Source organism: Phodopus roborovskii, unplaced genomic scaffold (genome assembly GCF_943737965.1).
Source record: "Phodopus roborovskii unplaced genomic scaffold, PHOROB, whole genome shotgun sequence".
Taxonomy (NCBI): domain Eukaryota; kingdom Metazoa; phylum Chordata; class Mammalia; order Rodentia; family Cricetidae; genus Phodopus; species Phodopus roborovskii.
The window spans coordinates 8621991-8643805 of record NW_026126549.1 but is presented as its reverse complement, the minus strand read 5'-3'; the positions used below and the strand labels follow the sequence as shown (position 1 = coordinate 8643805).

The 21815-nt window shown below is 37.8% G+C and overlaps 1 protein-coding gene across 1 annotated transcript in view; it reads right to left on the bottom strand.

The window, feature by feature from the left end:
• Window positions 1-230: 230 nt before the first annotated feature.
• Window positions 231-21815, bottom strand: part of Commd10 (COMM domain containing 10) — a 103958-nt gene continuing 82373 nt past the window's right edge. Inside the window, exons 6-7 of the mRNA XM_051200962.1 lie at window positions 1714-1773; window positions 231-964 (exon numbers count right to left, since the gene is read on the bottom strand). Coding sequence (XP_051056919.1) covers window positions 926-964; window positions 1714-1773 — 99 coding nt within the window. The 3' untranslated portion in view covers window positions 231-925. The remainder of the gene's footprint in view (window positions 965-1713; window positions 1774-21815) is intronic.

The window sequence follows — 21815 nt, the reverse complement described above, 5'->3', positions numbered from 1 at the left end:
TCACATTCCTTCCTGTGAAGAGGACTGTGTCCCAGCCTCTCTTTCCTTACCCTGGAAACAAGGTAAGACACTTCATGGATAAAAATTTCAAATACTTTTTTTCTTCAGGAAATCATACATTTACATATTATCACAGCTTAAAATGTGCTCTAAAATAAAAATACTGTACACATGTGCTTAAATAATTCTAAGAAATTTTTATTGACTGACACCATTGACTGAAATATATCCACAGGAGAATGCAAACAGTTTTTGATTTAAAATGTCAGATTCCCACATAGTACTCATTACAGGTGTTTTAATTCGGGATCTGAATCTGTCTCCATACTGTAAAGTGCACTGTTATTAATTTGCAATAGTATATATAAACCTAGACGACAATTATTAAATCATTAATGTCAGAAAAATTCAAGCGGGCAGAGCAAGAGAATCACATTGGAATTAACTTATAATAGTACTGGCACCATTTTAGATTTCCTTGTATTATATCTCAAGCAAAATAAGACAAATGTCAAAACATCTGATGTCCTGGGGCTGCTTCCCTAATTAAGTAATGTAATTATGAGGTTCTGTATTTTGCCAGGGTACACATCATCCCTTCTGCCAACAGACCTTCACTGATCCATGAAAGCAAGACTGAGGCAAAGTGATGATACAGCAACCTGATAGAAAAAGCAGTAGGGCATTCACTTTTGATTTCTTCCAGAGGGTTCTTGGCTTCTGCGAGGAGAAAAGGTCTACCAGAAACCCCAGTGCTCTTATTATGATCTCTCTCCCTTCCCTGGTATTTGCTTAAGAAGTGATTAGTCAGACTGGCTGTAGAATAAAGTCACTGAGTCCTCTCAGAAATATACTCAGGCAGTTTCTCTTCAAGGCAAAGAGTGAGGTGGCAGGAATGTGATGGCGAAGTCAGTCTTCAAGAACATCATGTAAGGGAGTCCAGCTGTGATTGTATGGTCTCTAGCTATTTATAAAGGCAAAATAAAGACGGCAAGTTAGCAAAGGGAACAAACCTCGGGAAAGGTCTAGAAACATGCAATGGCAACAGGCATACCACACGCTGTACCCACACACAGGGCGCAACGGGAGCACTCAGGCTGCTTTTCTTGCTGTGTAACGATGTTAGGATCTAGGCTGGTCACTTAACTTTTATTTTATTTATTTATTTATTTTTAACATTTATGAAGGAGGAAGACTTCTAAGTATTACTGTCTTAAGTGTACTCAGCTATTTCTTAGTAAATTATCACCACACGGTAAGACTTTAAAGTCTGGTAGTTAATGAAATACATTTTCCTGGGGTACAAAAAAAAAAAAAAAAAAAAAAAAAAAATCAGTATTTGGAAAGACAAATGAAATATAAATAAAATATAGATCACTAAAATCTGGCAGCTTCCTTCTACCCGTGGGCCCAGCCACTGAAGTACTTCAGTGATCTGTATCTGATGACCAATGGCTACAGGGGCACTCAGTGCCCTGCTCGGTTTTCAGAAGGCACTAATCCCAGTCTTTAATTAAAACATTCCATTTTCTTTGTGATTTAGTTTTCAGATTCTCTTTATCTTGGCTCTGCCTGGAAGCTTCTGTGAGATACAAGTGTTTACAGGAGTTTAAAGAATTTGACCATATAATAAGGCATTCAAAAACAAAAATGTGTAAAACCAGGAAGTGTTGGGAAATATCTACATTCAGAAAACATTAAAAAAACACAGACCTTGTTGTAGAAATCGAACAGCTCCTTGTGATTGAATTCTACTAGAACCTTCTCCAGGTTCTGTAAAGAAGAAAAACAATGGGGAAAATGAATTCAGTTGTATGAAATTTACATCGCATTTTTCACTCTCCAGCCAGCATAAGAATATGGGATTCCTAGAGCTCACAAAGTCACTTGGTAACACTGGACCTGAATGAAAGGTTTCAACTCTACAGGGACAATGACTCAACAAAGGTTAATAAAATATATGCTAGCAAGAGAACAATTTAATTACCTTTTTCTTTTCAAGACAGAGATAATACATGAGATTATATTTCATCTTTCTCAGCAGTCCACTTATAATCTAGTAAATACCATTATGCAGACCCTGGAGGTGGCATATCTGATTGAACTCACCCAGCCATTAATGGCTCACATGGGCCCAGCCTTTGCCTCCAAGTACTACCCTGACAGTCACCAGCTTAACATGCTAAGATTGTTGCCCTCCTTAATGTACAAGCGCAGCAAATGCCAACAGTTAACATGACAGTTTCAAAGTCAGGGCTTAGTCCTCTTAGATTCACCTCATATGCTTTGGTGAAACCGTTCTCTGTGCTGCAGAGAAACACTGTATCTACAGTGATGCAGTTAAGTGGATCCCCGACCAATGCCACTGTACCCTACCCAGCGGAGCACCAATCCACAGCATTGCCAAGTACTGCCAAAATGGGCTTACTTTAGCCACAGTTCCCCTGAGGAAGTGAAAACAATGGCAGAATGTAAGAGTCTGCCACCCATGCTGCTCCCTCTGCTTTCCCTCATGGTACAGAGTGAGCATCGTGACTGAGGGGTGGGGAGCTGCTGTAAACAGATATTAATGATGGTACCTAACCCTGGTCAATTTCACAGCATCAACTCAGTTCTCTGCTTCCATGTTGTTCTTGTGAAAAAAAAAAAAAAATCTCTTTGGACGGTTTCCATTATAACAGAGCCAAACTTTTCAAGCCAAGCTATCTCCAGCTAACTCTTGGGTCAGTGGGGCTATGTTCAGAAGCAGTACCCCCTCTTCATGACACCCAAGCACACAGGATCAATTTATGCAATTCTTCTCTTACACACGGGAGCCTTAGTGAATGGGAGCCTGGGTAGCCCAATCCTTCAGGAATGGTGTAAAGTATGAAAGTCAAGAACTGTATTAGAAAAGTTATTCAGATAATCAGCCACACATTATTAAACATGCAAAAGTCTAGCCAGAATGAAGTTAGAAGGGGGTCTACCCTCATAGTTATATATCAAAACATATGAGGAAAAATGGAAAACAACTGCGTGAATAGAATAATATATTTACATAACCCTAAGCCCAGTAATAAGGTTGTATTTTGCTTTGTTCTGTTTCAAGGTGGTGTTTCCTAAAATGTTACATGAAGAAAAGGAATAATGAAGCATGCTTCATTAAACTGTGACAGTGTGTGGCACACTAGACAATATGAAGTCCTCCTCCTTCTACAAAGGTACTGAACAATCAAAACACAGACCAAAATGTCTGTAAGAACCTTAGATACATTAGTGCATGCCACTGGAATAACTACTACGGAAAAAAAAAAAATACAGGAAATGACAAGTGAAGCTATGTGGAGAAACTGGAACCCTGCACACCAGTAGTGAGATTACAAAGCGGTACAACTGCCATAGAGAAGTCTGGGGCTAGAGAGGCGGCAGGGTGGTCAGGAGCACTGGCTTTTTTGAGTTCAGCTCCCTGCAACCACTTCAGGTGAGTTACAACTGTCTGTAACTCCAGCTCCAGCAGACAATGACCTCTCCCAGCCTCCAAGGGGACCTGCACTCCTCCCCTGCAAATATGTAATTAAAAATAAAAATCTTAAAAAGAGCAAGAAGGTTCCTCAAAAAATTAGATCTAGAAGCTGGAGTTATGAGTGTTATGAGTCACACTGCTTTCAAAGAAGCCAAGCTTGGTCCCAGTAAAATGGAGGTTACCAAGGATGTGCGGGGTGGAGGGTAGTATTTTCTTTATAAAAATATGTACAGAGATTCAGATGCAGGTGGAAAGGATCTGGATGTCATTTTACATTAAGAACATGATGAGTAATTTTAACTGTGTATTCAAAGTGGTTAAGGTGGTACATTTTATGTCCTATTTAAAAATTATGTATGTATGTATGTACATATGTATGATGTTTTGCATGCATGATGTTTATGTACCATGTCCATATCTGGTGTCCCTGGAGGATAGAAGAATGTGTCTGATCTCCTGGAACTGGAGTATCAGACAGCTGTTAGATGACAGGTAACTGCAGGGAATATAAGCTGGGTACTCTGGAAAAACAGCCAGTGTTCTATTGTTCAGCCATCTTTCTAGCCCTGTCTTTTAAAAACAAAACAATTTAAATCTAAGTACATGCATGGGTATGTGTACACACAATTTTGTTTTGCTGTACTGAAACGTTTCAACATAGACAGAACATTGATGCCTGAAGTAAAACATGCAGAGAGCCCATGCCTGTACCCAGGCTAACTCCCAGTATGCACTGCCACTGCCCTTCTGTTACAGTGGCTTAGAGGAGCCCAGAGAGAATATGGACCTGGCAAATTTTATATGTATGGTGACAAGCTGGTTTGTAGAGAAGTAAGAATTGAGCTTAGATGTCTAAGACAAAACACAAAGGATGGCTGGCCTGGGCAGTTCCATACACTGTCATGTTCTGATATGAAATTCCACAGAATCCAAGAATTTTAAATTAAAGTCTTTTCCAGACATCATGAAACTACTTTACCAAGTAAAGAAAAAGGAATGTAGTGCTGTGATAAAGGTGTGTGACACCACTGCCCAGCAAAAATCTAATTCTTAAAAGCAACGGCAATTACCAAAGACTTCAGGTTAAGAGCGGCGCAATTCTATTTACAGTCAATAGCTCAATTTTGCCTTCCTTTGAAAACTGATTAGAATGGGCCAAACTGTGGACAAAGCAGCCATGAGGCTACCGATTTAGTTCAGGTAAGAAATGATGACTTGATCTAATGTCTGCAGTGACAGAGAAAAGTGAAAACAACAACAACAAACCGTGACACTGCTTGTAGGTAAAAGAAACAGCCCCATGGCCATCAGGGGATCATAAAGGGATAGAGAGATGAAGAATGGCTGCCAGTTGGCTGCAAAGAGATGTTAAAGGGACAGAACTGAAATCAGCAATAGAAAGGCAGCAGATTCAGAAGGTAGATCAAATGCATACTCCAGACAAGGGCTCAGGATGGCAGAGATCACCCAGAAAATACAGAAATAAGTCTGGAAAGGATAGCCAGGTAAGGGACAAACTTGGGAGTCACTGATACCAGATGAGACTGCCTGGAAAAGAATGTAGTGCAAGAAAAGAGGGTGCCCAGGGCTCGATAATTAGGGTACACAGGTCCTGGATAAATACCAAGTAGCCCTAGTATCACAATTCTCCCTAAAATCTATTTAGAAGTGTGCAGTGGTTATTTATTACATTATAAAATGAATCAGGAAATTAGTATACAAACAGGCAAACCGGGTGGATTGTTTTGAAATATGCCTTCAACCTTTCATTTTCCTGTAAAACCCAACTGATGTCACTAGTGTTGTTAACTAGACGGATGGAGACTGGAAGATGCCTTCTCTCCCTCTCCTGTCTTCTACTTGTAAGATTACAGCTAAAAAAAAATCCACTTAGGAAATTCATTATTTCTATTGTCTGGGCTAATCTTATGCATTAATATACTGAACATAGAATTCTGTACTTGATCTGAAAACATAGCAAAGTATTCTGCCAACATCTTGAGAAAGATCAGTTTTCTATTCTTCTTCATTTTTAATTTGTAAGCTTATCCACCAGAACTTGGATAATGTTGCACGTATCCATTAGCAAAATTCCCATGGAAATAGAATTCAGTAAGGTCTTCAGAATGATCTAACTTGATGAAAGATGACACTAAAAATATCTTCTGCTTTCCCATTAGCAAGGAACACAAATACATTTTCAAAAGAGAAATGCACCAATTTTGTCGCAAGTTATCTAAGCAGAAACAATAAAAATATCCCAGATAAGAATTAAAATTTATATTGCTTAGCTTTCCAATCTAAATTGAATATCAAAATTAGAGATGATACAATTATCCTTTTATTGAGAGTCACAAAGGCAGAATACTCCTGCAAGGGAAAGGCTACCAGCTCAGTCGGACACATTGCTTGGTTTCTGGACAGGTTTTCTTTTTGGCTAAGGAACATAGGCAGAGAGTATGTAAGTAACATTCTACCCTACCAAAGGAGGGCATCGAACAAACACCATTAAGTATCATTCACTAAGTAAAATCTCTGTAGATTAATGGCTATAACTATATGCAACTATAGATAATTCTAATATAACGCCAGCATATTTACAATTAGTGGTTCACTGTTTTCATTACGTATTATTGTTCAAAAATGACTGACACAATGTCAGCTCTTAACAGACCAAATAAAGCTATTAATTCTATCTATATGTACAAGCCAATGGACATTTCTCTCACCCACAGCATTTGATCATTCAAGAAACTGAGCTGTGTATTTATTATTGACAGAAGCTTCAACTCCTACAACTGTGTTTGTTTTATGACTTAAGGATGCTAAGAGGTACATCTGCATCAGCAAACCAGGCCTCTGAACTGAGGTGGTTAAAATACAAAATGTTAGTTAAAAAGGATCATGAAGAAACCTGCTCCATGAAGATAAAAGAATGGGCACAAATGACAGAGATGGGGCCATTGTCACCCTTGCACTGTGTCACATTGGTGGCAGTAGGTGGTGCAGACTTTGATTTGCATGTCAAGATGGTTCAGAGTGGGGAAATCTCCTTCCCATGCACATATACTATCATTCCCACTTAACAAAGAAATACACACGAACTAGGATGAGATGAAATAGACAATAAATATAGGTCTTGAGGTGTCTAGCCATCTTAAGTAAAAAAGAAATATAATGTAAAGCTAAAGGTGTCAATTTCCCAAAAATATGCTGAAAAATTCAATGAATCATCTTAGCTTTGATAATAAAAACAAAACAAATAAAACAAAAACAAGCCTCTGTGAGATTTTCACAAAAGTTATCATTATCAAGTTTAAAACTTTAATTTCAAACAAAGGAGTAAAAAGTGTTATCTCAATGAATATGCAAGATCCAGAACACAGCAACAGAAGCATCCACCTTCACAGGGCATGCAGCTAACTTCTGTTATTTCCTCCAAGCCCTGTGATTCCAAAGTCTCTGGGAAGTACTGCCCATTCCAGCAGTTTCTCAAAACTCAGAGGCATGACCCTGTTCTATAAGTAGGCACTCTGAGAACCTGAGCTTATGTCAAAGATGATGAAAATTAAAAAGACATCTGCCATCAATGGAGGCAAGCCACAGACAGCATTTGCCAAGATTAAATCAACCAAATAATAACCCTTGTTCTGTAGTCTTTAAAAAGTACATTTTAGCAAAATGCTTATCTGCTTTAGAACACAATAGTATATAAATTGCAAAGGCAAATTCCAAGCTCATTAGAATGGCATTCACCAAAATTTGGCCCATCTCTCTTAAAGACTCAAATTCTGGCATTATCATACCTGCAGATGGATGTGGTACCAGGAAGGGCACCAACAGTGTTTTACACACTGTCCTCCGGATCTCCACTCCTGCTATTCTTGCTGTCCTAGCACCCTCCCAACCGAATGCACATACACATGGGCACACATTCTCTCACACGGCTCAGCTGACGCCAAGCCATCTTCCTCCGAAAGCCTACTGAACAGTAAGACTATCCGAGAGTGGATTCTGTGTAATGAACGGCAGTATTGTTCTATTTGGTTATAGTACTTGACTCTATTTAGAAAATATTAGACCTGATAACATAATTGCCAAACTATAACTATTGATTCTCAATAAATTTGAAAAAAAAATGACTCTCACCTCAAGATGGCTAGAGCAAAAAGCTGGCATTTTATACTACTTAGCTGGAAATAAAATGTAATAGTTTGGCTGCCAACATTATAACAAACCATTTTGGCTACAAATCTTTAAGTAACACAAAAGTTGTGAAACAGTGTACATTTTTAGTGTGTTTAATTGGATCATCTATCCTGTCTGTTTGACCTGTGATCTGCATACACTCTTCATTCTGGTTAGAAGAGGCTTTAATTTTATGATGTGTGAATCCTACCAGAAGATCTCTCTTTTGTAGGGTGGCCGTGTACTGCACATAACACCTGGAGCCAATCAAAATGTATCCCATATCGTATACATTAACCATAATGCACCACGTGTTGCTGATACGTCATTATGATGTTAGGCTTTGGTGTGGATACATTTAGCTGTGGTTGCTGAATCTAATCAGCAAGATAAGAGGTTTTGAATATTATAAAGTTCTTTAAATAGTAGCAACTAAGAATGGAGACTTTTCTATATTAAGTACTATGGGTGATGCTTCATGTTTCCTGGAAAATAAAAGTTATTATAATCAGAGGCACTTTTACTGAACCATTATCATGTAGAATAGCCATACTACTTCCCAGAATGCTTCAGTTCCTGGCTGAGGGACTCTGGGTAAACAGCAAATGCTAAGTTAGACCCATACTGATTCTAGAATGCAGCATGAAAGACTTGGGAGGTCAACAGCCACATTTTGGGATCTGTTCTTAAAATCAGCACTGACAAAATTTGTGTGATACATTTGCACTTTCCAGAGCTACAACATTACATTTGTCCTAAATTAAATAACCCATCAGAGTCAACAGTGTACAAAAAATATAAAGTATATACCAGCTCTTCCTTCTTCCCCACCTCTTGCCCAATCCCTCTTTCTTTCTTTCTTTCTTTCTTTCTTTCTTTCTTTCTTTCTTTCTTTCGATTTTTGTGTCTTCCAGGGTAGCCCAGAGTGGCTAAAGTCATCTCCCAGAATCTATAGGCATAAGCCACTATGTTTAATTGACTTAATTCTTGGGAAACAAAAAAAAAAAAAAAAAAAAAAAAAAAAGGCTGTTAAGTCAGTTTGAAGGAAGGAGAACCAATTGTCCCTCTACATCTCACAATCCAGTTACCATTTACACTTATTTGCTTCGAAGCTGCTTTAGCAGGATGAGAAAGACAGGTTCAGCATTGCTTTAGTTAGGAAACATATTTAACTAGTCATCTGCGAATAATGACAATCCACCATTGACTGCAGGGTAACAGGAAGTAGTAATCTCATCCCAACACCTAGGAACCCAACTTCCTAAAGAGAGTCAAGGCTAGAAACAAAATCTGATAGAAGAAGGGATTAACTCAAAGCAGCAAGTGTCCAGAGGACACTTAAACTTGTAACACTGCTATTCTGCACATACTACGGCCATAACCGAAACCAATTCCCATCCCCATTAGATCCTTGTGAACTGTAACTGTAAACCTGACTATAATTGTAAAGGAATCAACTGAACTAATGATGCATATCCCGCAAAATCGGTGCTTTTAACAAGATGGTACATTTCTAATCTTCAGCCAAGAGCTCATGAATAGTATTTTCATTTTATGTTTAGAATATTAGTCTGTGGCAGCTGCTGTGAATTCAACACAGGCAACACCACCATATAATTCAATCAGTACTATGATACTTGAGACAAAGATGGAATGTATGCTTTACAGGGGAAAAGTAACACTGGGGAATTCAACTTACTTTTTTTTAATAGCAGTTTTATAGAAATTCTCACATGCTATGCTGTTCATTCATTTAAAGTGAGTAATTCAGTCCCAAGGCTGCACTCTCACAGTTAGTTCTAGAAATTCTCATCACCTCTAAAGCAACCGCAGGCCTTTAGCCACTGCCTGCTAACACTCAGTAATTACCCTGCCCCCCTTCAAGCTCTGGACAGCCAGTAATCTAGGCTTTATTAGCCTACTGTCTGGGGAAAAAAAAACCATAAAAATTTAACATAATCATGCATGAGTGACATTTTGTGATTAGATTCTTTTTTTGTTTTCAAGACTTATCTACAGTTTGTAACACAAAGCATAAAAGTATGGCCCAATTAAAGCAATAAAATAGTTGGAATTAGATGTTATAATTCATATTTAACAAGCATATGCCTAAACATAGTATATAACCAACAATTTTTTGATATTTTTGAGAGTTAAAATAAAATATGTCATAGCATATAAGCCTGATTCACAAACACATTTTATTTACTTTAAAAAATAAAGTATTTCCTCTCCTCCTGGAAACCTGTTCAGACTCTTGAAACGTCACCTCCGCTGTGAAACCTTGTTTGATCTTCCCTACTCCCACCACCCTAGACGTCTGCTTGGCTTCTCTCATACAGTGGGATTTCTGTGACTTCTTGCTATAATGTACTGCTGAACAGGAGCTTTCAGATCATGTGGCAAGCGCCATGACGTCAAAGACAGTGACATACATATTTTTAATATCTAGTAACATAGAACACAAACATTATAGGTTAATCCCCCTGCCCCACCCTACCCCCACCATACACATTAGGGATTTATCTGTAAAACCAACTTTTCCTCTGAAAGCCAGGATTCAATAAAGCCAGGGTAGAGTTCCACAGTCTACGCACAGGATGATGGGTACAGACATTAACATAGCTCAGAGCAAATCTGGCCAACTGCAGCATCAATCATAATGACCAAGGTCTAATATCTGTAAAACACCTATATGAACTATGATCTTTTCACTTCATTAATGTATTCAACTGCCTGATTACATTTTTAACCCTGCCAGTCAACATCATTAAGTATGTTCTGGTGCTTTGATGATTTGTATAAAATACTGTGCATTTTTTGGGGTTTCAGAGTAATTTCACTTTTCAACATATATTTATAAGCAATATGCTGAGGCGTTGGGGCTAGAGCAATGATGAACACACATAGCTTTTCCTTTACTTCAATTTAAATGTTCAACAGAGATAAACAGAAAGAACAAAATGTTTTAACAGTCAAAGAATTGTAGAGTCAATAGAAGATTCATGATAGAAATGATAGGTAATCTAAGATCAGAAGGACAAATTCTTGGGATCAGGGCAAGGTAGGGAGAATATAAAAAGAAAAAGTAGACTAATGGTAATAGTAATAGTGATAATAATTGAACTAGAGGGAACAGAGATCTGAACTAGGGTGGCTGCAATCCCAAATTAAAAGAAATGCATGCATTTAAGAAATAAGATCTGGGAAACTTGATGACTATTTCAATGAGCAATATGTGAGATACAAGGTGTTAGGAACGAAAGGCAAGCATCAGGATTGGAGAAAGATGAGCAGAGCCAGTCACTGAGATAAGATGAGGGTGAAGGAAGAAGTCTTGGGTTGTCTAGTTAGGTTCCTACTGCTTCGATGAAACCATGACCAAGGAAGCAAGTTGGGGGAACAAGAAATATATTTGGATTATACTTCCATGTCACTGTTTATCATTAAAGGAAGTCAAGACAGGAACTCAAACAGGGCAGAAGCTAATGTGAAGGTCAAAGAGGGGGTACTACTTAATGACTTGCTTACCATGGCTTGCTCAGCCTGTTTTCTTATAGTACCCAGGATTGCCAGCCCAGGGATGGCTCCACCCACAATGGGCCGGACCTTCCCCCATCAATTACTAATCAAGAAAAATGCCCTAAAGGCCTGCTACAGCCCAATCGTATGGAGGCATTTTCTTAAGCAAGGTACCTTCCTCTCAGATGACTTTAGCTTGTGTCAAGTTGACATAAAACTGTCCAGCACAGGAATGAAACAAAGAGTAGTAACTATGAGTTCAATTTAATATATGCAGATTCAGAAGTATGAATAATCAAGTAGAAAAAAATACGCAAGCTATTTAATCTATAAACTTTAATTAGAGTTCAAGACTTGGGTTTTAGATGTAAATTTAAAGGGTGAAGGACAGGGGAGCGGTTAAGGATTACAGTTAAAAGACTACAGGATACTGCCCAAGGACAATACATGGAGAAGATAAGAATAAATGCGGAAGGCACACCAACCACTAAGGGAATGCCTTGAGGGGTTGGGTAGCTACAGGAGTTATGATTAGGATAACAACAGCGCCCAACAATCCAACTAAGACAGGAGTGGTAAATTTTTTATTCTATATTCAACAAGGGGGATGTTACCAACAACAAAAGTGTTTGGTAGTATGGCAGGGAGAGGCCAAGCCCAGTATTCCCAGTAGGCATTACAGAACACGGTCATTCAGTGACCATCCTATAGCCCAGATGCTGTATTAGTTTTCTTTGAAGGCATACTCGGACACAGCCACATTGTCTATGGCTGCTTCTGCATTGCAGCCACAGGACTGGGTATTCAGCAAGCCCGACCTACTTATGATCTGGCATTTAATGGAAGTTTGCTAATCATTTTTGCCACAAATGTCTTAAATTATTAGTTCTATTTACCAAGTGACCTAACAAGCACTCACATTCCTCACTGAGTTCGCGCTGCCTGTTAAAAGGACATGCTGTTTATATGTCAATGAGTAAGTGAAATCTGAATGAACAGCGTAATTGCTCATTTCAGAGTTGAAATGTCAGGCCTTCACTGTCATCTGACACTTCCCTGTTTTATAGGAAAGGCTGATGACAGTTTCAGAGGCTTGGGATAAACAGAACCCACCACCTTGCAGCTCGTGTTTACATGAGTTCCACAAATGTCAGTAATGACTAGTGTAAACTTACTGAGTTAATGTAATTTTAATACTGACGTGCTCAAAAAGAAAAGTGTGTTCCCAAGGTTCCTTTGTCTCTTTTTAACAGCTTATTAGTGATAGGGTTTTGGAGCTTTTTTCAAACCACTAGTGGTTAGTCCAAGAATTTTATTTCATGTATTCACATGACGTCAACAGAAATGTATTTGAGTATGAGTTGAGGAACTTCAGTTTCTCTAAAGAAAGAAGAAGCCAGAGGTTGGCTGGGAAACATTCCGGCAGGCTGTTCTCCCTCTGCTCATTACATGTGGCCCTGCTGGAATGACTCATGGTGTAAGAAAGCCTTCCATTTGGTTTAATGCTTTGTATCTGTTACTGATTAGAGAGGCTAAGTGCCTTTCGAATTCAGTCATTAATATTAATGAATTCTGTGACCCAGGCCAACTTAATAAAACAAACTTTAAAATACCCTGCTAAGAAGTTCTCAACAATAATTTGGAACTCAAAATTGCCTGTTACGGTGCTGGAAAATAAACAAAGGCATTTCCTACCTGGATGTGGGAAAATGACAAAATGGTGAGAGCATTTATCCAATATATCACTTTGTGAATTTGGGTCACATATGACTGCTTCATCATGGTCATAGCCTAATGGAAGAGGGAATTAAGACAGACTCGTCCCCCAGGCTTGAGTACAATGTAAATACAAGTTAATTCTGGCTCAGTTGGTGAAGTGTTTGCTAAGCATGTACAGCCTGGGATTGAAAGCCCAGAACAGGGCAGGGGGAGGGAGAATGAAGGAGATAAATCAACACCCCCTACCTCCCCCCAAAAATCTAGGAAAACCTGTATAGTTCCAAAGTGGTCACAAGTGATTTTTACCTGTAATCAGCTCTGAATTAACAAATACAAAACTGTAGTATTTCTGGGGTACATTCTAATGGTTAGGAAAAAATATTTGTGCCACATAGTTGGGAGGAAAAGTCAGTAGTTTTGTAAAAGCAGAATGCTTGCACAGGTGTCTTAGGGCATTTGATAGATTACTTTTTGTTTCTTTCTTTCTTTTTTTTTTTTTTTGGAGACAGGGTCTTTCCATGTAGACCTGATTGGCCTGGAACTCGTTATATAGATCCTACTAACCTGGAACTCAGAGATGTGCCTGCTTCTGTCTCCTGAGTGCTGGGAATAAAGGTGTGCTCCACTACACCTTGCCAAAAATCACTTTTTAAATATTATTATTTTTAGAGGGAAAAAGGCCAACATGCAGAATACTCTAAGCAAAAGCATGGAGAGCTTCTCTCTTTTCTTAATGCTATTTCAAGTTAAAACTACAACTAGCTATTTCTTAACTTCTCATGAGCACAGACCATTAAAAAAGTAAAGTGTTTTAAAAATATTAATTAATAAGTATCTGTAATGGACTGAGTCTATAAAATTCATTTCAATGGTGACTGAATCAAGAAATTAAACTATAGTATTAATATTAAAGGCATTTTCTTAACCCTTTTCAACACAAGAAAATAAGATGAAATGTCAACTGCCCTGAATGAAGGCTTTAGCAGACTTAAGGATATAACTTATTCACAGTGTGCTGTATGACCATATATCATTTTTTCATACTATTAACTTTCCTCAAAATCAGATAATATATCAGATTACAAGAACCAATCATATTTTTCATTTAGATGACACATTTTAAGGGAGCTTAAGGTATTCTGCAAGATGTACCGGAAACAATCTCTCCCTCCAACAAGCTCCAGACCATATATTAATAAGTGACAAGTTAGCAATATGATGCTGTGTGTAAGCCTAACCATCTTACAGGAGAGGACAACACTGTATTGTAAAAACACACACAGCCCAGAACTGCACACACTTCTATTCTAAAATTAAGCCTGGCCTTGTCCTTTCTCTGGTTTGGAATTAACAGTTTCTTTGTCTCTGATAAATGAGGTGACAGAAGAGTTGCAGGAAGTAAAATCTTTGTATGCTGAGTGCTGTTCTGATGGCCATGGTAATGTAGGTGCTGTGAACAATATGTCTGATTACAGGACCTACTCGTTGTCAGTGAAAGGGTGCCCTTGCCAGGTGAGCTTCCCCTAAGCAGTGGTGTTTGTAGTTACTAAAGAGAATACATGACCTAGTACATCAACTGGAACCACTGCTTGATGTGTGTGTGTGTGGGGGGTTTCTGAGCAGCTCGTCTTGTACTTTATTCACTAGAAGTTACCTAACATCTGGGAAGGGAGACCTGGGTGGGGTATTGGGGTCAGGCACGATTTTGACCTGAATTAGGTTCACACTTTGGATAAAGCCCACACTTTCTTCCCAGGAAGTGTGATTTGTTCCATCTCAATGTTTAATTAATGTTAACTAAGAAAAGTCTTCAGAACAAAATATGAATAAGAGAAACGTATTTACAGAATGACATCTCCCATCACTAATCATTTTCTAAAACACCCCCATGTATGTATGTATGTATGTATGTATGTATGTATGTATGTATGTATGCATGCAAAAATTTGCTTACATATTACTGAGATATTAGGAGAGTTTAAACAATCACAAAAAATTGTTGTTGTTGTTGTTGTTGTTTTTCAAGACAGGGTTTTCTCCTTATAGCCCAAGCTGTCCTGGAACTCACTCTGTAGACCAGGCTGCTCTTGAACTCAGCAAGATCCTATTGCTTCTGCCTCTAGAGGGTTGGGATTAAAGGTGTGGGCCACCACTATCTGGTTGTACAGCAAGTACTTTTTTTGTTTTCTTGAAACCAGGTTTCCCACAGAAATTGTTAATCATGACGATATCAAACCATCAGCAAACCATTTTAAAGGAATTAAAAAAATATTTTTAGTTATGAGAACAGCAAACCTAAGAGATACTTCAAGCTTCCCCCTTTCTACATTAACTCTTTCTGCTGGTGACTAAAGTCAATTACCAAAGCACTGTTTTCAAAGGGTTTACTTTTTTTTAAAAATGGGGACATGGTCCCTAAATAATACTTACTTACATTAGCCACTTTAAATATAGAGCTGGAAAATATCTGAGAGAGTGCCAACTTTTGTGCAACTGAGTCTAACTTGGATCATAAATCATTACAGAGATGACTACCAAGGTCATAAAATTCTTTATTTTGTTGGTAGAAAACACAAAGAATAAGAAGCTTATTTTAGAGTAAAATAGTTGGGAATTCAAAGACTTGCCAGCCACCACTTAGCCAATAACCTAATTTACAGTGGGTACACATACACATTTTATAATAATTAATGTACTTGAAAAAAACCTAGTGCTACAAGAACAAGACAGAGCTATTTGCTTTCTCATTCCCTCTTAAGACAGTAATAGACATTTTAGCAAGGACAGTTGAGCAAGAAATAAAGGCTATCCAAATTGTAAAGGAAATATAATCAAATATGCCATGTTTGTAAACGCACAATTCTCCAACAGAAGAAGGGAAATAGGTCACGACTGAATCATTACAACTTACAAAGGAATTCAGTACAGCCGCAGAATACAAAGTCAGGTACAGAAGGCTACAACATTTTTATACAGCAATAATGAAGTTGCTGAAAGGAAATTAAGAAAGCAAAATAGTTAAAAATATATTTAGGAAAAAGTAACAGAGACAGTAAAAGATATCAAAGGAAAAATTACAAAACATTAGTAAAGTGATAGAAGATACATGTAAAGTTGAAAAGACAATTTATGTTCATGGATCAGAAAAGTCAACACTACCCAAAGCAATCTACAGAGTCAACGTAAGTCCTTTATAATTACAAACTTTTCTACATAATGGGGGAAAGAATCCTAAAATCACATGGTACCAAAAGAGACCCAAAAAAGTTAAAACGGTACTGAAGGGGGAGGGGAAAGAAACTTCGAGGGCCAGGGTGGGATGACGGTGTCATGACCTGACTTTAAAACAGCATGTCATCAGCATGAGAAGAGAAGCAAAGGCCAGTGCAAAAGGGAACTCAGAAACTAACTCATGTTCATACAGCCATTAACATTTGACAAAGACTCCAAAAATGTACTATAAGGAAGTTCCATCAATAAATGGGGCCAGCCATATTGGATATCCAGAAATGTGAAAGCAGATTTTGTACTCTCAGAATACACAAAAACATCTCAAGATGTTACATATGAAATTCCAAAACAAAATATACTTTCAGCATTCCCAGATCTTAGCAATGTTTATTAGACAGGAGCCTAAAAGGCACAAAAGGAAGAAGAGATAGACGGAACAGCATTGAAAAGATTTCACATAGCAAAGAAAATAATAAAACTAAGAAACAATCTATACAACAGGAGAAACTATTTGCAAACTATTTATCCAACAAGGGATCAATATTCAAAATATACATGGGATTTAAAAACCTGAACACCAAACAAATAACTAATCCAATTAGAGAAGGAGCGAAGGGAATGAACGGGTACTTTGAAGAAGGCAGACAAGGTGCTGACAAGCACTTGAGAGTGCTCAACCTCACCAAAGAAATCCGTATCAAAAGCACAGTGGATCAGCCTTTCATCAGTTAGAATGCTATACATCTGTACATATATTTTATACACACAGATATATATTTTTACACACACATGCACACATACGTATGAAAATACGAAGAAACAAAAGACAGTGAGTGCATGGAGAACATGGGGGAGACGAGGAAGGAAAGATGCTCAAGGTGACAGCAGGATCCATGCCGGTTCTGCAGTGCAAAGGCGTAACTACTGGATACATTAGTTTATGGGGTACTTAAAAAAGTGACTTAAAGGGTATAAAATAAGCAACAAATAAAGACGACTAATGGTTGAGTAGACAGAAATTCCTATTATCCAGATCTGATTATTATGCATTGTACACATGTACTAAATTGCCATGATGTATACCCCATAGGAATGTTCAAATACTATGCTTGAATAATAATAATAATAATAATAATAATAATAATAATAATAATAATAAATCCTGGCCCTAAATTCAATCTCTAGTTCTCAAAAAAAAATTACTGAATCTTAATTGCTAATGATAAAAGGTAGCTGTTAATAATGTCCTCTTACAGTACTGGGAATTAAGAAATTAAAGAATTATGAAAAGAATAAACACAGACATATCTTCTCTAAATTCTCTTAGGTATAATCCTGAGCATTGCAATGACCACTCTTTCAATTTAATTTTGAAGTGCAGCGTAAATTTGTCTACAGTATGTATTCGATTTCCACCTTGATAAAATGATATCAACGGATACTAGGGCAGTTTGAAAGGGATATGGAACTTTTAACATAATAGGTAACTATGAGTCAACTGGAAGCATGAAACAACTGGATCCCAACAGAAAAAGGTGAAGGGAAGTCAGAATAATGTAGCATTTAGAGACTTAAAGTCTAGGCTCCTAGGTGCAAATGTTTGTGTGTGAGTTCTGGTTCCGGAATTTGCTAGTGCTTGGCCTCACACAAAGTAATTAACATTTCATGTCTGACCCTCCTTATCTTTAAAGCAAGAAGAATAACAACAACTTGCTTTAAAGTTATTGTGGTGAAGATAATATGATAAGTAAAGTGTTTAGAATAGTAAATGTTATAAATTAAGTACACAAGAACTCTTAGCTGGCAAAACTATAAAACTAGGGAAAGCAGCGTAATTACAAACCCAGGTGCTAAGAACAGTGGGTTAGCAGCTCTAGAGGCTGAAGGTAGTTATGTAAGATATAGAGCGAAGCTCCCAGGTACACAGTATGGTAAGATTGGTGACTACTTTTTTAAAAGTGGTAGAGGGTATAGCATCTTCCAGTACTATGAAAATCAGCCAATAGGAATGAAGCTTTCAGACCAGTACCCATGTGACTTTTGCAAGTTTACAATTCAAGTGAGTGATGTCTTATCATCAAAATCTGGAGGTAACCAAGATCAACATTTGAAAGTCTGTAGGAACCTACTGTCCAACAATTCAAGAACAAATAACACGTTCCGGATACTGGTAGCATGAAGTATATATTTGGGGTACTGTTCCCAGTCTTCACAGTGATTGTGATAGCATGTAGAAGGACTGCATAATCTCAAGCCACACAAAATCCCAGCATGGAAGGGAGCTTGAACATGAAGTGCTATCTCAACTGAGGCACTACTGGCATTCGATAGTTGCTAGGAGAGGAAGAGTCAGTTTTCTGACCCTTCATAGGCCAACCATGCTTAAGATCGGCCCGTACACCCATGAGTAACTGGGCAACACAAACTAGAATCTCTGGGGAGGGGGTGTTCAGAGCAAGCATGAACAAACACAAAGTTGGATGCATGGTTGGGTGGGGTGGATCTGGAGGAGCTGGGGAAGAAGGGTGGATCTGATAAAAAGACAATGTATGGAAACTCTGAAAGAAATAATAAAAGCACTATTTCTTAAAAGCTTTGGAACAGAAACAGGTACACCTAAAGCCACTAGCTAAGTCCAAAGTAAGGAAATTAAATTGGTAGGTGTGATAGCTGTTCTTGGTTAGCAACTTGACTACACCTGGAATTAACTAAATCCCGAGGGTCTGGGTACACCTGAGGGTTTTTTCTTGACTGAATTATTTGAAGTGGAAAGATCCACCCTAAATCCTGATCTTTTGAGGTGGGTTCAAAGATTCACCTTAAATCTGGGTCACACCTGGTGGCATGGCAGCCTCTATAAAGGACAAAGAAGGAAGAGCTTCCTTTTTGCCTTCTTGCCCTCACTCTCATTGGCAAGTATATTTCGTCATTGGCATTAAAGCCTAATTCTTTAGGACCCCAGCTTATTCTAGAATACAGAGTTGAATATAAGACAAGCAGAGACATCCAGTCTCATGAACTGAACAATTACTAGATTCTTGGACTTTCCAGCTGGAGACAGCCATTGTTGGAACAATCAGAACAGAACCTGTAAGCCACTTTAATAAATACTCCCCCCCAATATAGATATGAATAGGTTCATTCTATCAGTTCTATTTCTCTAGAGAGCCCCAACCAATACAGTAAATGATGATAAAAAAAAAAAATTCAGGTAGCAAGAAGTTAGTTGGGACTGGTGAAGCTTGGTTGATAGACATGAAGGAACCAAGACATCTGCACATACACAAGATAGCACAAAATAAGATGAGAAAACAGAATATAAGAGGTAAGAAAGAGCAGATATTTGAACCGATAATAACCAGGCTTATGTCAAGTGAAGTCACTGCAGTGAAAGCTATTGTCGTGGGGCATATTTCAGGAGGCGCCAGCTGTTAAGTTATACTGTCAGCCTAAGAGAGTTTTCCTGTATGCTGTAAGCACCCTCATGCAGTGTGCCTCACCGGACTCTAAGAAGGATCACCAACACCCACCAGAAAGACCGCTGAATATGCTAGCAAGATCAGTTCACACCTTGAGAAGAAACAGCAATCACAGCTGAGATTTTCACATTTAGAACTCCACGGGTGGCACTTACGATTTCTAATTGCATCCAGGTTTTCTGTTCAATGAACAGTTTTGAACATTTTAATCAACTTCTTTTTAATCAAAACTAGTCACACTAGCAAATGAGATAGCATTGAGAAATGTAATTCAGTATGGTAGTTTGCTTTTAAAACTGTGTTTTAAAATCAACTTTGGATGCAGGTGTGCTTTTAAAATTAACAAATTTTCCACAAGCTACTTTTTTTTTTTTTTAAGTAGGAACTGGGTTTATTAGAAAAAATAAAAATAAAAAATTGTTGGTTATCATAAAGCAGTACATGAACAAAAACAAGCTTACTGGCATATTAACATTTTTCAAAATGGATTCACAGCTTTTCCTTAATTTTAGATCAGTTTAATGAAAAACATAAATGATCACTTCATAAAATACCTGAGCTATATAAATAAAAGCTTTTCATATTCTCTTCTAAACACTTACTAGCAAACGTTGTTTCAAAATATAATTATAAAAAATAGGACAAAGTCAATCCCAGGGCCTAATTTTGAATCGCAATGTTTCCAAAAAGGTATTTAATTGAAATTAGTTTTAAGCAACTCTCTGCCCATCTAAGCAGACAGTTCATTTATTCATGTAACTTCAGCTTTGCATGACCATTATGATAACATCTGCTTTCCTTGGCTTACATTGATTTGTTTATTTCTGGGTGCATGTGTGTGAGCATGCTCATGCTATATATAGTCAGATATGGCCACCAGAGGACAGCTTGCAGGAGTGGGTTTCCCCTTTTACTGTATAGGACCTACAGATTGAACTCAAGTCATCAAGCTTGGTGGCATGAGTCCTCTTGCTAGCCCAACATTTGATTTGATTTTTACTGAATCTTGCCTAGACAAAGCAATGAAATCTTTCCTAATCTGCACCAAAATAAATAATTCTTTTACAATTTTGGTCTTGGAAAATTAAACTTACCAATACAATGCTGCCATGCCACGAGACTCTTAAAAATAATATACATATTTAGTAAAATGGGTTATTGGATACTTATTATATCAAGCTATTAAAAAGAAATAAAGATACCACTTAAGCAATTTCTTCTTGAACAGAATGACCAATAATAAATATTGTCCAATAAATTTTGTTAAAATAATTAGTTTCAACTTCTTTTCAAGGGGGTGTGTGTGAACTCAATAGAAATGAATTCTGCATAATGACCTTCATAATAAGTACTACAAACAGCACATTTTTGTCATTTTTAAATATATTTATGATTCCAGTAAAATAATTTCATCATCTTTTTTGGCCTCTCTTAATTTCAAACTGTACTTTTACATACTACTTTAAAAGAATGGATTGCAGTGGAGCATCTCACCTCTTCACTTGCCCTTCAAAATCAAAACAATATGCTTTTAAAAGGCAGTTGGATGTAGGGGCACACATCTTTAATCCCAGCCCTTAGGAGGCAGAGGCAGGCGGATCTCTTTGAATTCAGGACAAACCTGGTCTACATAGTGAGTTTCATGACAGCCAGGACTATATAGTGGGACCCTGTATTAAATGGAGGAGGGGGGGGAGGGAGGAAGCATATTGGGGCTGGGGGCCTAGCTCAGTTGGTAGAATCCTCACCTAGCATGCACAAAGTCCTGGTTTCCAACTCCAGCAACACATAAAACAGGCAAGGTGGCCCACACCTGTAATCACAGCACTTGAGTGGAAAAAGGAGGATAAAAGTTCAAGATCATACTCGGCTGCATAGTAAGTTCAAGGCCAGTCTGAGACATGTGAGAACCTGTCTCAAAAAGGATTAATCACGTAAGAAAGTATTTCAGAATGCTACTTCAAATCAGACAATTTGAGAAAATTCTGTAAACTAAGAATCAAGAGATTTGAATACATTAAAACCACTATCAGATCTTAGAAAACCTCAACTACAACAAGCAAGGGAGAGTGGGCTGTACAAAGTTCATGATCCATCAGTAAAAGCAAGTCTACAATGTTCCTTCAAACATGGTTTCTGACAATGGGGAGATCCAGAATAGGGAGCAAGAT